The sequence below is a fragment of the Coptis chinensis genome, chromosome 6 (assembly GCF_015680905.1).
Source record: "Coptis chinensis isolate HL-2020 chromosome 6, ASM1568090v1, whole genome shotgun sequence".
Lineage (NCBI taxonomy): Eukaryota > Viridiplantae > Streptophyta > Magnoliopsida > Ranunculales > Ranunculaceae > Coptis > Coptis chinensis.
In genome coordinates, this window is record NC_141461.1 from 4,309,145 (window position 1) to 4,322,098 (window position 12,954).

Consider the following 12,954-nt stretch of genomic DNA (forward strand, 5'->3'; position numbering starts at 1 on the left):
AATGCATCAAAAATATTTTTGTCTTCAAAAGTAGAAAAACTAAATTGCTGAACAGGAACAATGGCTTGTGTGGACGGTGTGGTAACACGGGATACATTTGTCATCGCAAGTATGATGCAACAATGACATAAGATGTAAATCAAGAGACTAACTAATTTCCTAGAGGTTGAACACTTATATAAATGATTTAAGTCCTTGTATCATAGCGGTTATTATTTGCTTCTGCACCATCCGGCACCGCCCACTTGTCATGAAACTTTTTGGGGTCTTGAAAACTATCATTTTCAACTAAATATTATCATATGATGTGTGGGGAATGGAATTGACATCATCCCCTCCTTCAGGGGTGGTTTGACGGGTGCCAATGTGCTATCAAACTCAATACTATTTGACAATCATTTTGATCCTCATGGTGCAAATGATTGGGTGATTTGCCCTTCTATCAAGAACTCGCCACATAAAATTTCATGTCCATCGATTATGGGTTGCGTGGATTTCATCTTTATGTTAATAGTGATCGAGTAATTCGTTTTTGCAAAAAAAATTTACGCGACTTCGATCCCAAAACACTTGATGCACGAAATGTGTGTCAAATATAACAACCATAGTACAAAATATCCCCATACCTGGGGATATATCGACCCTCAAATACATTGTGATTTTGATAACAACAGTGATTTTGGAGTTGATGATTCCTGAAAGAAATGGTGAGGCTGAAAAAACTAAAAAATAAAATAATGAATTGTAGGAGAGAAGATGAATTAGTTTAGTTCTATGAAATTAGAAAAAGAAAATATGTAGATAGGAGCAATCAATAGCAGGACACTAATTAGACAGACAGAAGGACAATAAAAGGTTCGGTTTGTAGGATAAGGTACTGACATAACGACGATATGAGAATAGACTTAATTGAATAAGCATATGTACATAGGCAACAAACTCATTATAACGAGAACAACGTATCGATGCATCAAGTCCTCTTGGTTGGTGCAAGACACAACACGATCTGTTGATAAAGGCAAGTAAAATGGATTGGACCACCAAGAGTCGCTTCCATGATAAACACCACACATTTGTGTTCAAGGATGGTTAATGGTTAAATGCTCCCCACTTTTTTTTTTTTTTCTCATGGCGCATAGTTTCCGGTAGGTCACAGAGGTAATTCTAATAACATGGTTAACTCACTAATCAGAAAATGAAACAAATCAATCTCTAATAAAGGGCTAAACTATAACATTTAAAAGTTCTTTTCTATGGTCTGATTTATAAAACTAATCATGGCTAAAAAATACACCAACATAACAAGGACAATGAATAAACTCATAAATGTTCGAAAGTTCTAAATATTACTATTTTCATTAATAATCTAAGTTTGTACAGTTAACGTTGACATGCTATACACAGCTCTGTATACAAACAGCATGCTACCTATTCAAATGCTGTAGTGGTTCTATAGCAGCTCAGTGGAAGGCCCAAACGCAAAAACAAATCCGTATGTAGGTCGCCCATGAACTAAATATGTAATCTGGTGGCAATGTGCTCACATCTCTACGATAATTCACGAAGGACCAAAAAGTGCAACAGGGATTCCTTGTTGGCATCAATCTACTATCTTCATGTAGGCCATCTTCAGTGAAGAAAAAAAATAAGAAGATGGAAAATGAGATTCAGGTAGTTCCAGGAGTGGTATCATCTGTTACTATCTCCTCCACAGGATTTTGATCGGCCCATACAGATGCATCCAGATATCCAAGCTCAAAAAGTCTGTCAAGAACATGATCTTCTGCTGGCTCCAATGCCCAGTTGAAAAGCTGGAACCATTAGACATTTCTTAGTTATCAAGATCACAGAAATGGGACTAGTGTTTGAAGGCAAATAAGATTTACCTCTCGTGCGCTAGCTCTGTTCTCGGGGTTGCAATCTGGACTGATACCAATACCTTCTAATCCCAATCGTTCCGCCGGAAAAGCACAAACTCGGACCTACATACGATATATATATAAGTCATCAAAAAACATCGTTTAAATAACACAATTATCTGATACAAAATCACCAATAAGCATGCAAAGTAAATCTGTTGTGTATGTTCAAGCTCATTACGACAGTGTCTATGCCACCAATGCTCTATTTAATTATTAATTTGGTACTCATATGTTACATGTCGAGGGTAAACAAGCCTTCAGCATTCACATCAACAGAAAAGAGAAATTGACGTGCTCTAGTCATTTAGGTGGAACTGTGCAAGCTTAAATGTGAGCAGTCTTTAGCAAGACAGATGACTAAATAATGTTGCATGAAAAAACACTCAAATCATACCGTTTTAGAGGCAGATGTTGGTGGCATAAACAATGTCACACCTCCATCAATGCAAACTCGATTGCGGAAGAGTGTTGCAGGCCTTGGTGCAAGATACCTAAACAGGAAGTTTTAGCTAACAACATTTGATACAGGTATTGCAATTAAGTAAGCAATACATGCTCAAAGATGAAGGAAATACAATATACCCCGGGATGAAGGATGACGTGAAAACTGCATTTATTAGATCTTCCTTGGAATCAAACTGATCGACAAGCAACCCCCTAGGCCTCCAAAGGATCTGGGTTACAGCAACTACAGGACAAGCGACACTATCAAAGATCCGGGTTATACAAACAAGGGTAATAACATTGAGATGAAGGGAAATCAACCAAAAACTGATGTAGAACATGAGTTCGTTTCTTTCAAGGTTCGGTGGTCAAGCCCTTGGGCCGTGAGCCCACTAGTTTAGTTGTTGCTTTATTATTATTAATATAAATAAGGGCTTATGGTTAGGGTTTCAGGGAGTTGTTTTAGTAGTGTTTATGTGTGTTATAAATTATTGAGTGATTATCAATAAAAGTGAGACTTTTAGGGTTTTACAAAGTGTAAACTTCGATTAAGTGTTGCTTCTGCCACTTCAATCTACATTATTTGCAAATAATGTAGATTGAAAGAAACGAACTCATGGGCTTAACCACCGAACCTTGAAAGAAACGAACTCATGTTCTACATCATTCTCCCCAGTTTGAAAAGAACTCGTCTCGAGTTTGTATACGCAATTGACTGATGAAATTCACTGTAGCTGATGCCCATCAAAAACATTGTATTATCTAAACTTCTCATTAAAGATTGTTAGATCAGAATTCTCTAATTACAATCAGTTTTTCTGCCAAATCTTTGCTAGACATTATTATCATGTTGATCTTGAAGTCTTTCTACCCCTTTCACCAATGGCAATTATTGATTGGCAAAAACCTCTTAGTGGAGAAGGGAATGATGAAGAATATGGGTTATTTTGTTGCAAAACTTACGTATTATACAGAAACAGACTATAGCTGTGTGTTCCGTCCATATGTTCACGAAACAAAGGTTGACGTGATTTTGAAATATGGGCAGGGAACTTGGCCCCAATTTCCAAGAATTCAAGATAATGGGAAATTTCCCCAACAAATAATCATTGTTTTAATCGCAAGTGCCGAGAAGCACTCAGTGTGAACTCATTGCTAGTATAGCATAATCTCATTCTTATAAAATGGTTTCCTCACGTAACCATACCGGTTTGAATCACAGCTAGTCATCAAACCTCTTACAAAGTCTCCCCTCCCTCCCAGAAGTTACACAGGCAAATGCATATTCTTTTCAACTTTCAAGACCCAATATTTTCTCAAATCTTGTTTTTTATAAGTTAAAGTGTAAGAACCTATGGAACAGACCCTGCTCAAAGTCTCAGTGACACTTGACAAACAACAACATTTGACCAATAGAATGAAGACGAATAACAGGTCAAGTACAATTGAAGGATATTTAAGTTCTCTCCCTCTAAGAAGACAGTTACCAATTAAACATCAAAAAGATACCTTATGTTTGTTCAACAGTTATAAAGAAAAAACATGCTTACCACGAACTCTTCCATTGGACCTAGTATGAACATCATCAGGGAGGAACTTCACAAGAAGTTCTCTTAGAACAGCCTGCAAATGGACATTAAATATAAGAACCCCTCTTTTGAAACAAGCAAAATTAGACTCCATAATTCACAAAGTATAAATGGTCATATGCAAGAATTAAAAAGAAAAATGGGTTATATTATAGATTCTGTAATTAGATACCCCATATATCTTTTTGAACAAATTCTCCTTTTCCAAAGGAATTAATATGTACAACTGAAAAGTTGTAACTTTCAAGTAATTAGTGTTGAATTAGACTGATCGAATGTCTTTTAATAAAACACAACACAATCTGTTCAAACATTCAGGTTTTACTAGCCTCACAAAACCAAACATTAAAAGGAACCATTTTAGCAATTATAAGCAAACAACAACAGATCAGTTATGACTGGTCAAAGAAATGGTACTGCGTGGACAAATCTTAGTTTATCTGGTAATTTCAAAGTAATATTCATCAAACATCTCAGTATAAGAAAAATCAGGTAAATATGCATCAAATGCACTGTTAGGGTGCTAACACAAATAATGTACCCGAGGGATCTTGGGTACACAATTTCAAGAATAAAAATAAGTCTAGTTTTAGATATGCATTAATACCAGGGCAGACCATATTCGATAGGAAAAATCAAGATTTTAAGAAATCAATAATCTAGTATTATATATACCCCAAGGCGAAATGCAGTCCCTCTAAGCCGACAGTCTTCAGCGAGAACTTTGGTAGCTTCAAGGGCCTCTTTCATGCTGCTTCCAGAGGCAATAACGGCACAGACAATGGCACCTGCTGATGATCCAGCTAATGGTGTAGTGTCCTACATAGTGGAGAAGAAACTAATTAAACTTGCAGTGGTAGAACACTTAACCACTTACGACTTTTTGGTAATCAGCATCTCATTCGCTAATGAAAAACGGTAATAAACACAAAATAAAAAGAATTGTTGGCAGCAACAAAAAGCCCCAAAAATTCCTTTGTAAGACAGAGTAAATCACAAAAGCCACCCTTGGAGGTTGGGATAGTTAGTGCAGGAAAAAAAGGTTTGAACATTTAAACAATGTCAGAATGAAAGAAATAAGATCTAAAGAAATCTTATAATGTTATTTCATACTCCTTGACTTTAACAAAGATCACCTTCTAGTTTTGATTTTTCAATAGTACTTCAAACATGTCCAGCTATCCACTTATGAGTTATGACTTATCAAGCCATTTTTCTTTCTCTTGGTTAATCAAATTTCTATTTTCAATTCAATTTTTTTTTGTTGTTGTTTATTTTGTCCTAATTAGCCTCACTCCTACTCTTCGTCTTTTGCTAGATTACTGCCCATCCCCAGCTTACAAAGAGAACAACAACAAACCTCCAACGTAAATAATCACATCACAATGTCCATATCCAGAGTAAAATATATACCCCGAGACACGAGTGCCCCCTCCAAGATCACTCATATACTTTTCTCATTCTTACACAAACCATCACACCAAAACCTAAAGCCACTATCAAACTTGCACATTTAAAGATTTTAACATACCACCATGCCGCATACTACAAAGTCCCTTGACTGGCATTCAAGCGCCCCCAACTATGCAACACATTCTGGCAAAACCAAATGTAGGGCAAGACGACTTGAAACCTCGCCCGGGTTCTATTACCAAAAATGGTACAAACCAATATAAGGGCTAACCAATTTTCCACAAATCCAAAACCATATTATGAAACACTGTATGACTTATATCGAAATTCTATCAAAGTATACTAATAAACCATAATATAAAATTTTGGTTTACCTTGATATACCCCTTTTCTATAAGTAAATGAGCAACACCAAGATGATAAGGAAACAAAAGGCCAGCAGCAGAAAAACTAAACCCAGGACTAGTAACTTTCTTCCTCGCTTTCTCCGCCTCCCTATCTTTCAACCCTTGTTCCCAAACAACTTCATTCTCATCCAAAATTGTCGCAAACCCAACCTTCTTCCTCGAAAAAACATCCTCTTTCTCAAAATTATTCTCAATCTCACTAAACATAGTAATAGGCACTTCTCTAGAATTCCTCCTCCTTATAATCCTAGAAGCAATTCCAAGAAACAATTCACCAGTTGCCACTGCAAATGACTTTTTGTCGGATGGGGCACTGTTTTCTTGTGAATTTGAAGAAAATTTAATGGTCGGGGTTCTTGAATTCATGTTTGAGGAGGTTGGGTTTGGTTTTAAAAGGGAATTGAGTTTTGAGGAAATGGAATTTAGAGAAGCCATTAATGGTGTGGAGAAGAGAATGTGTTTTTCTCTCTCTCGCCAAACAGACCCTTGTTCGAAATATTTTATTATTTTTTTCATTACGGAAATACAAAAGAAAAAAATGAAAATGTTCATTAGTTTTAAATGCCCCGGACAATAAATGCTCGGCATTTTTTTTTTTTTTTGCTTGGTCCTAGTTTCTTCACTTTCTTGGTTTAGGTTCACTGTCTATTTATAGTTATTAGGAGTCTTTTTTTCATTTTTTTTTTTTTTGTATTAGTTTATTAGAGTGGTAAAACCTAAGAATAGACAGCACTAGGGAAAGTTGAAACCTAAGAATAGAGACAGATTTAAACGAGGAAGGAGCATATTCTTCTTGGTTTTAACAACCTTTTTCTTAACCTTACTTTGTATCTAATCTAATTATAGAATTCTTGGTTTTCACGATTTGGAGTTTCTTTTTGCACAAGATTTGCAAAAGAATTTTTTTTCTTCCTGATGCTTTGGCGTCTACCATATTTGCCCCTGATAAAAAACACCACTTTGAAAAAAAAAGCACCACGCAGATGTAATTTAGCATAAGGGGAGAAGCCGAGAGAGTGATTAAGCCCAAGATATATGCTCGGGCTCTTAAGTAGAAGTGTAGAACTTAATTAAAAAAAAGGCCCAGTTTAGTACAGACTTGGAAGTTGGAACAACCCTTGAAACCACCCCTCGGAGTCTGCCGTTCAAGTATATCTCTCTCTTTGCCGTTCAACGTAGCACTGAACTTATTCTTGTGTGGTAATCTGTTCATATTAATTTTTTGCATGTGGAAGTTTCTTTTGTCCATATTCATCTATCTTATTCAATGTTGTTTCTCTGCTTTTTCACAAGGCCAAAAAATTTCTAGACTTAGTTTACTAATACACCGTAGGCTGTCCAAAGTGTCCAGTGTTAGTTAAGAATTTTTAGATCATATTGCCAGTATTGCCTCTTCGCCATTATAAAAGTTGAACATGTAGATTTTTTTTATTATGACTTTAATTTCATCTCAGGCCGGGAACCTAAATTACTGTCTCCTACCTAATGACATCTCAGGAAGTTCAGTTCCTCTTAATGCTAATTAACTCCTCACTGCCTATTTGTTTAGTAATCCACCAAATGCCTCTTTTATGTGCATTTTGTCCGTTTGTAAGTTGGTTGAACTCTTGGTATTTTTTGGATTGACATTTTACAATGCATTCTCACTTGATCCAAGACTAGAATATTCGGAGAACTCTTCCGACCAGACAAAAAATCTGTAATTATCGGCAAAGTTGTTTCTTTTTTTTCTTCAAATCCAAAAAATTACGTTTACTTTATACATAGGTCTCGACGCATTGGATAAAAAAGGGATGGGATTCCTATTTTTCGAGTAAATGGTTCAAATAATTTTATCGATATGAGTGTTCTATATCGGATAATCTTCAGTTTTGTTCATCTAGAGAATTGTTTCATGTTAAGTTACTTAAAAAAGGAACAGAGGGAAGTTGGAGCATACCAGGGAACCAAAAACTGTAAGTTGTTGCTGAGAAGTGGACTAAAGTAGTGTTGTTGTTCGTACCAAATACTCTTCCTAGCTCATTAAAAGCATTAAGAAGACAGAAAGCGAGTAGACAGTAGCAAAGTAGAAGAAGAAATGCGAGAGAATGAGACATCAATACCAAAGGAGGATGAAATAAAAATCAAAGAAGTTGCAAATGAACTTCCTAAGATGCCGATGGTTCCTACAAGTCATTGTAAAAAACCTGGGGTCATCTTTGTTTTCGAGAAGGCGTCTTTAGTACCAGCTTTTGTTGATAAGGTAACAATTGCCATTTTTTATTCCTTTGCTCGAGTGTGTTATTAGTTTTTTTTTAAAGGGTTTTGATCTGTCATATTATCGGACTTTGTGTAATGCTTGTCTTTTGTAATTTTCATTTTGCGTAACTTGTTATTTTCCATTATCATTGTCTCAGAAGTACCAGCTTTTGAACTCAGATGACCATGCCAATTTTTTGCGAAGAAAGAAAATGGATCCTTATAAATACAGACCTGACATTATATTTTACGTGAGTGAATTTGCTTTGAAATGCTTTGTGGTATATTCTTCGTTTATAAGTTTGTGATTATTAACCTTTACTTGTGAACTCTGATCTTGGCATGTTGGTTCTGTTTGATTACATGACATTTTAAGTCTCTCCTGGAAATAATGGATAGCACGCTTTATAAGACCGGTAGGGTAGAAGCCATCTATGTCAAAACCGAGGAAGGAGAACTTATTAAGATTGAGCCCAACACTCGCATTCCGGACTTACAGGGCAGTTTTTGTTCTATGATGTGTAAGTCGATGGCCGCTTTCAGCACTTTATAACTCTTGTATAGTTTATCATGTTTTCACATATTTAAGTTTTCATTTTCACAATAATGTTTGCAGTGGAACTACTTCAAAAGTTCAGTATCAAAGCCAAGGGCTCGCGTGAGACACTTTTGCGCTTGGTCAAGAACCCTGTATCGCAGTACTTACCTGCCAACTATCTCAAAATAGGTGAGCATTGTTTATGAAGTTGTAGCAGTTCTTTCAATATCAAGTGTGTCTCATAGAAGAATGCTGACTGTTTCAGGGTTCTCCTTTAGCTCAAACAAGGTGGTTGATTTGGACGAATACGTTGGTGCCGTTAATGATGATGTCAACCTAGTTTTTGTGGTATGTTTACCCTGAATGTCATATATGATTAATCTAGACTAGGTTGTTTATGTTTGAATAACAAAAGGAATTTTTTGATAACTAACTTGCTTCTAAACGTCACATGTGGACTCAGGTTGGAGCAATGGCGCATGGTAAAATTGATTGCGACTATGCAGATGATATTATATCAGGTAAGATTATTATATGAAATCTAATGTATTAACAGACCTAGGGATCCTTCTTTAACTTTCTTTTTTTCCCCTTCTTTCTCTTGCAGTTGCTAATTTTCCTTTGAGTGCTGCAATTTGTACACAAAAGATATGCTTCGCAGTGGAGAACAAATGGAAACTGAAGTGATTAGTAGCATTTATACATTTGGCTGATATCAGGAAGACCTAATCTAGCACCAAAGTGGCAAGTGTATCATAGAGTTCAAAATTAGATGAGGAAAAATTTATGCGTTTACAGCATGGATATTTAATGGAATTTGTTACAGATAATTTGAATGATGTACCAAAAATGACTAGTAAACAGAAGTTACATGATTGTTCGAATTCTTTTAATTTTCTATCAGCTAAATGATTATGCTGGATTTCTATGGTGTTCACCTACTAAGGTACATCATATATGTGTTGTAGGGTCATTCTCTTCTTCTCCTTTTGATAATCATTCAGATGAAGCAGTCTCAGGCAAAGTGCCTAGATAACGCAATAAGCGCTTGACTGATGTTTCACTGCGAAGAAAATAAAATATGATGCAGATATTTATCTCTGTTATAATCATTTCTAGTATGAAGGAACAGTTTCTTTTGCCAAATTCATGTTAGAAAAGCGGTTCTAAGGCTCTGGTTCTGTCATGGTAGTTTTTTCATTGCTGATAAATTCACTGGAAAGTTTTTTCATCTCATTTTCAACACCCCGTAACAGACCAACTTATTTTTGAATTAAAGAGTTCTCGTATCGGGATCCAAGAAATGGAAAACAGGTATTACTGTCTCACCTCTCTTTTGCAAAGTTTCAAGTACTTAAATTTCAATCTTGTCTTTGTTAGTCAAGACATGATTATTTAACAGTTAACACTTAACACCCTTCCCCCTCCTGAGCAACTAAAGCAGAGTAAGCGTTTCTCCATGCACGAAGTTACTTGGAATTGAGTATACACTAAACTGCCATTCCAAACATTGCTGAGTTTTACCTGCACTTGGATATTTTTTGGGAAGATATTTGAAGATAGAAACACCTACCCACAACTTGAAACATCCCCATTTTAGTACAACTTTACACTGAAAATTCTACACAACGAATCAATCAAAGTTTGGATCTAGTCCAACTTTGGCTATATGGTTAAACAGGAGTCGAATAGCAGCGCCTCAATAATTGTTAGGTGTTAACACTTCATTTTATCTTAATTTGTTTCCTTTGTCAAGCATCCTTCAACTCATTGTTTAGTGCATATAGCTCAGACTCGTCAGTAATAGGAAAAGCTAGAGTCCGGTTGACATACGGCAGATAACGAAACATTTGATGCGCAGCAGTTATTTAAATCACTACGGTTCAAAATTCACAGGCGCACAAACACATAACAACCTGTTTCATTGTCCTGAAAAGATCATAACAAATTCAAACTGATTTTCTAAAAACTAATAAAAGAGTCCTCAGTTAAAATGTCTCTCTTCTCCAAATCTTGGCAAATGTGTCCCATCACACATGAATGCTTGAATCAACAATTAATAACTGCATCAGCCAAGAGAAAAAGGATTAGTATTGAATTCAACATTTTCACATAAGACCAAGCTGAAGTGCGAAAAAGAAAAGTGAATAGTACCTATATATCTTTTACAGTTTTAATCTAGACATTTCTATATAAGGTGCCTCATGCAGGTCAAATGTACCCGTCAAATATGATTCATGCCCAAATCCTGCACTGCCTTGAGGTTCTCTAATCAACATCCACACAAGCTCTACACTGAAATTTAATGTTTATGAGATTTGTGACCATATCTCTTCATTATTGGTTTCATTCTAAGATGATAATCTTCTATTTGTAAATATCAATGGTCTATATGCATCATATCAAGGAATCAGCCCAAATAAAACCTCCAACCCTAGGTAAAAACCGAATAAAACTTATTCGGCAAGCCAAATGGTGAGTGATTGCCAACAGACAGTTTAGAATGTCACCATAACCTAGTTCGCTAGGTGACCGTTATTATAAATTATAACACGCACATATTAGGATTACATCTCACTCATTTTGCGTTAACAGTAACATGTTAGGTTTAATCCAAGCAACCTATTGTACATTACCCCGGAATGCGTCTCTCTATCCCACAGTGGAGGTTTCAACTTCAAATGAAAAATGTTACAATCCTTACACCATTCAGACCAAATTGATATAAACATATTCATCTAAGTAAACTAAATTGTTTGTAGAAACTCCCCAAGCATTTATTTAAACTATACAAATAACAAAAGTATACAATGCTCACCTAATTCATTACTCATCCAGCTGAGCAAGTTCAGCTTTCAATTGCTCAATCTTCAAACCCATAGCTCTCTGCACCACTCCTTTTTCCTTCTCCGACAGTTTCTCCAACAACCCATTAAACAAATCCAACACCTCTTTCACTGCACTTCGAGCCATTTCCGACTCTTCATCGAAATAAACAGTCTCTTTGGACTCCATAGCTGACTCTATCTCTTCTCTAGCTTCTGCAAATTTCAAATTAATTTCATCTATTTCTTTACTATGATCAGGTTCACCACTAAATTTACGGAAACTTTGGAAGTGGGGTTTTGGAATTGAGGTGAATGAGTGGTAATTTGTGAAAGTGAATTTTTGTGATGGGATTGAATTGGAAATGGATTTTTTTGAGAGGAATGAAGAAATCGGTATTGCAGATTGACGTAGTCTTTGTCTCAAAATTGAGAATTGCATGATTGAAAAATTGATGGGTTTTGATTTTGGTTTTTTAAGCCAAAGGGTTTAAGCAAGCAAGAGTTCAAAATCTCAATGAAACATGTCGATATTTATATCGCAAATTCCAGTCCTTTCGAGAAAATCGGTATTGTGAAATCTTACGAAATTTAGGTAGTTTGTATTACTTTGGAGTTTGGACTATAATGACCACTCGATCCAAGCTAATAGCATCTATAGGGGTAGTATCACATGTCAAAATCTTCAAATTCAAAAAATTTTTTTGAATTTTCCAGAATTCCAATTCTAGGTGGTAGTATATTCAGTTGCATCACCTGTCTGTTCACAAATTTGGCAATTTGACTTTGACCAACATCACGGGCCACACGCTACTACTAATGTCCCGCGAGTTTTTTTTTTTACTTTTTCAATTTGGTGCGACAGTGGGAATGTCGGGTGATTTTTTTTTTTAACTTGGGAGCGACAGTGGTAATGTCACGCGACAATAGTACTGACGCGCATCAATACCAATGGCGTGAGTGGTAGGGTCTACAATCGCATTTGTAGTCGATATTTGCGACCACTTAAAGTTAGTCAAAATTTGCGACCAGTTTCAACAAATTTCTTTTTCAAATGTGAAGAGTATACTACCACCGCCTAGAGATGCTCTTCAAATTTGAAGGAAAAATTTGGAGAATTTAGTCGCAAATTTCGACCAACTTTAGGTGGTCACAAATTCCATTAGCAAAAAACAACCCACGCTACATTACCACTGTCGCGTGACAGTTGGAGTGTTGTATGTACAATTCCAAAACAACCCACGCGAAATTAGGAGTGTCGCGCAACCATTCCAAAAGTAAAAAAAAAAACCACACGACATTAGTAATGGCGTGCGACAGTACCACTGGCGCGTGGTGCTGGTCAAAGTCAAAAAAAAAATTGGGGCGACATTTGCAATGGCGCACGACATTACCAATGTCGTTCTGCATCTGCATCCAAATTGTGCGAACAAGAATGTGAACAAACAGGTGATGCGACCGAATTTGAGGCCACCTAGAGATGGAATTCCGAGAAATTTCAAAGTTTTTCTTCAAATTTGAAGAATTTGACAGGTTATAATATCACCTAGATATGCTCTAAGATTTGAATTATCTGGA

The 12,954-nt window shown here is 36.1% G+C and overlaps 2 protein-coding genes and 1 long non-coding RNA gene across 3 annotated transcripts; 1 reads left to right on the forward strand and 2 right to left on the reverse strand.

Annotated features, from left to right (window-relative positions):
- Positions 1 to 1,327: 1,327 nt before the first annotated feature.
- LOC147490898 (uncharacterized) lies at positions 1,328 to 6,395 on the reverse strand. Its single transcript, XM_086566688.1, has 7 exons — positions 5,743 to 6,395; positions 4,631 to 4,774; positions 3,917 to 3,989; positions 2,505 to 2,610; positions 2,317 to 2,413; positions 1,887 to 1,982; positions 1,328 to 1,811 (listed from the first exon to the last, which is right to left on the reverse strand). The coding sequence occupies exons 1-7, from the start codon at positions 6,361 to 6,363 to the stop codon at positions 1,668 to 1,670; spliced, it is 1,281 nt and encodes a 426-aa protein (XP_086422814.1). The 5' UTR covers positions 6,364 to 6,395; the 3' UTR covers positions 1,328 to 1,667.
- Positions 6,396 to 7,620: 1,225 nt separating this feature from the next.
- On the forward strand, positions 7,621 to 9,511 carry LOC147490899 (uncharacterized). Its single transcript, XM_086567075.1, has 7 exons — positions 7,621 to 8,017; positions 8,172 to 8,264; positions 8,390 to 8,534; positions 8,630 to 8,740; positions 8,817 to 8,899; positions 9,015 to 9,072; positions 9,159 to 9,511. The coding sequence occupies exons 1-7, from the start codon at positions 7,853 to 7,855 to the stop codon at positions 9,236 to 9,238; spliced, it is 735 nt and encodes a 244-aa protein (XP_086423201.1). The 5' UTR covers positions 7,621 to 7,852; the 3' UTR covers positions 9,239 to 9,511.
- An 879-nt stretch (positions 9,512 to 10,390) lies between these two features.
- Positions 10,391 to 11,884, reverse strand: LOC147490900 (uncharacterized). Its single transcript, XR_015198477.1, has 2 exons — positions 11,370 to 11,884; positions 10,391 to 10,614 (listed from the first exon to the last, which is right to left on the reverse strand). It is a non-coding gene; the product is annotated as an uncharacterized LOC147490900 (long non-coding RNA).
- Between the last annotated feature and the right edge of the window lie 1,070 nt (positions 11,885 to 12,954).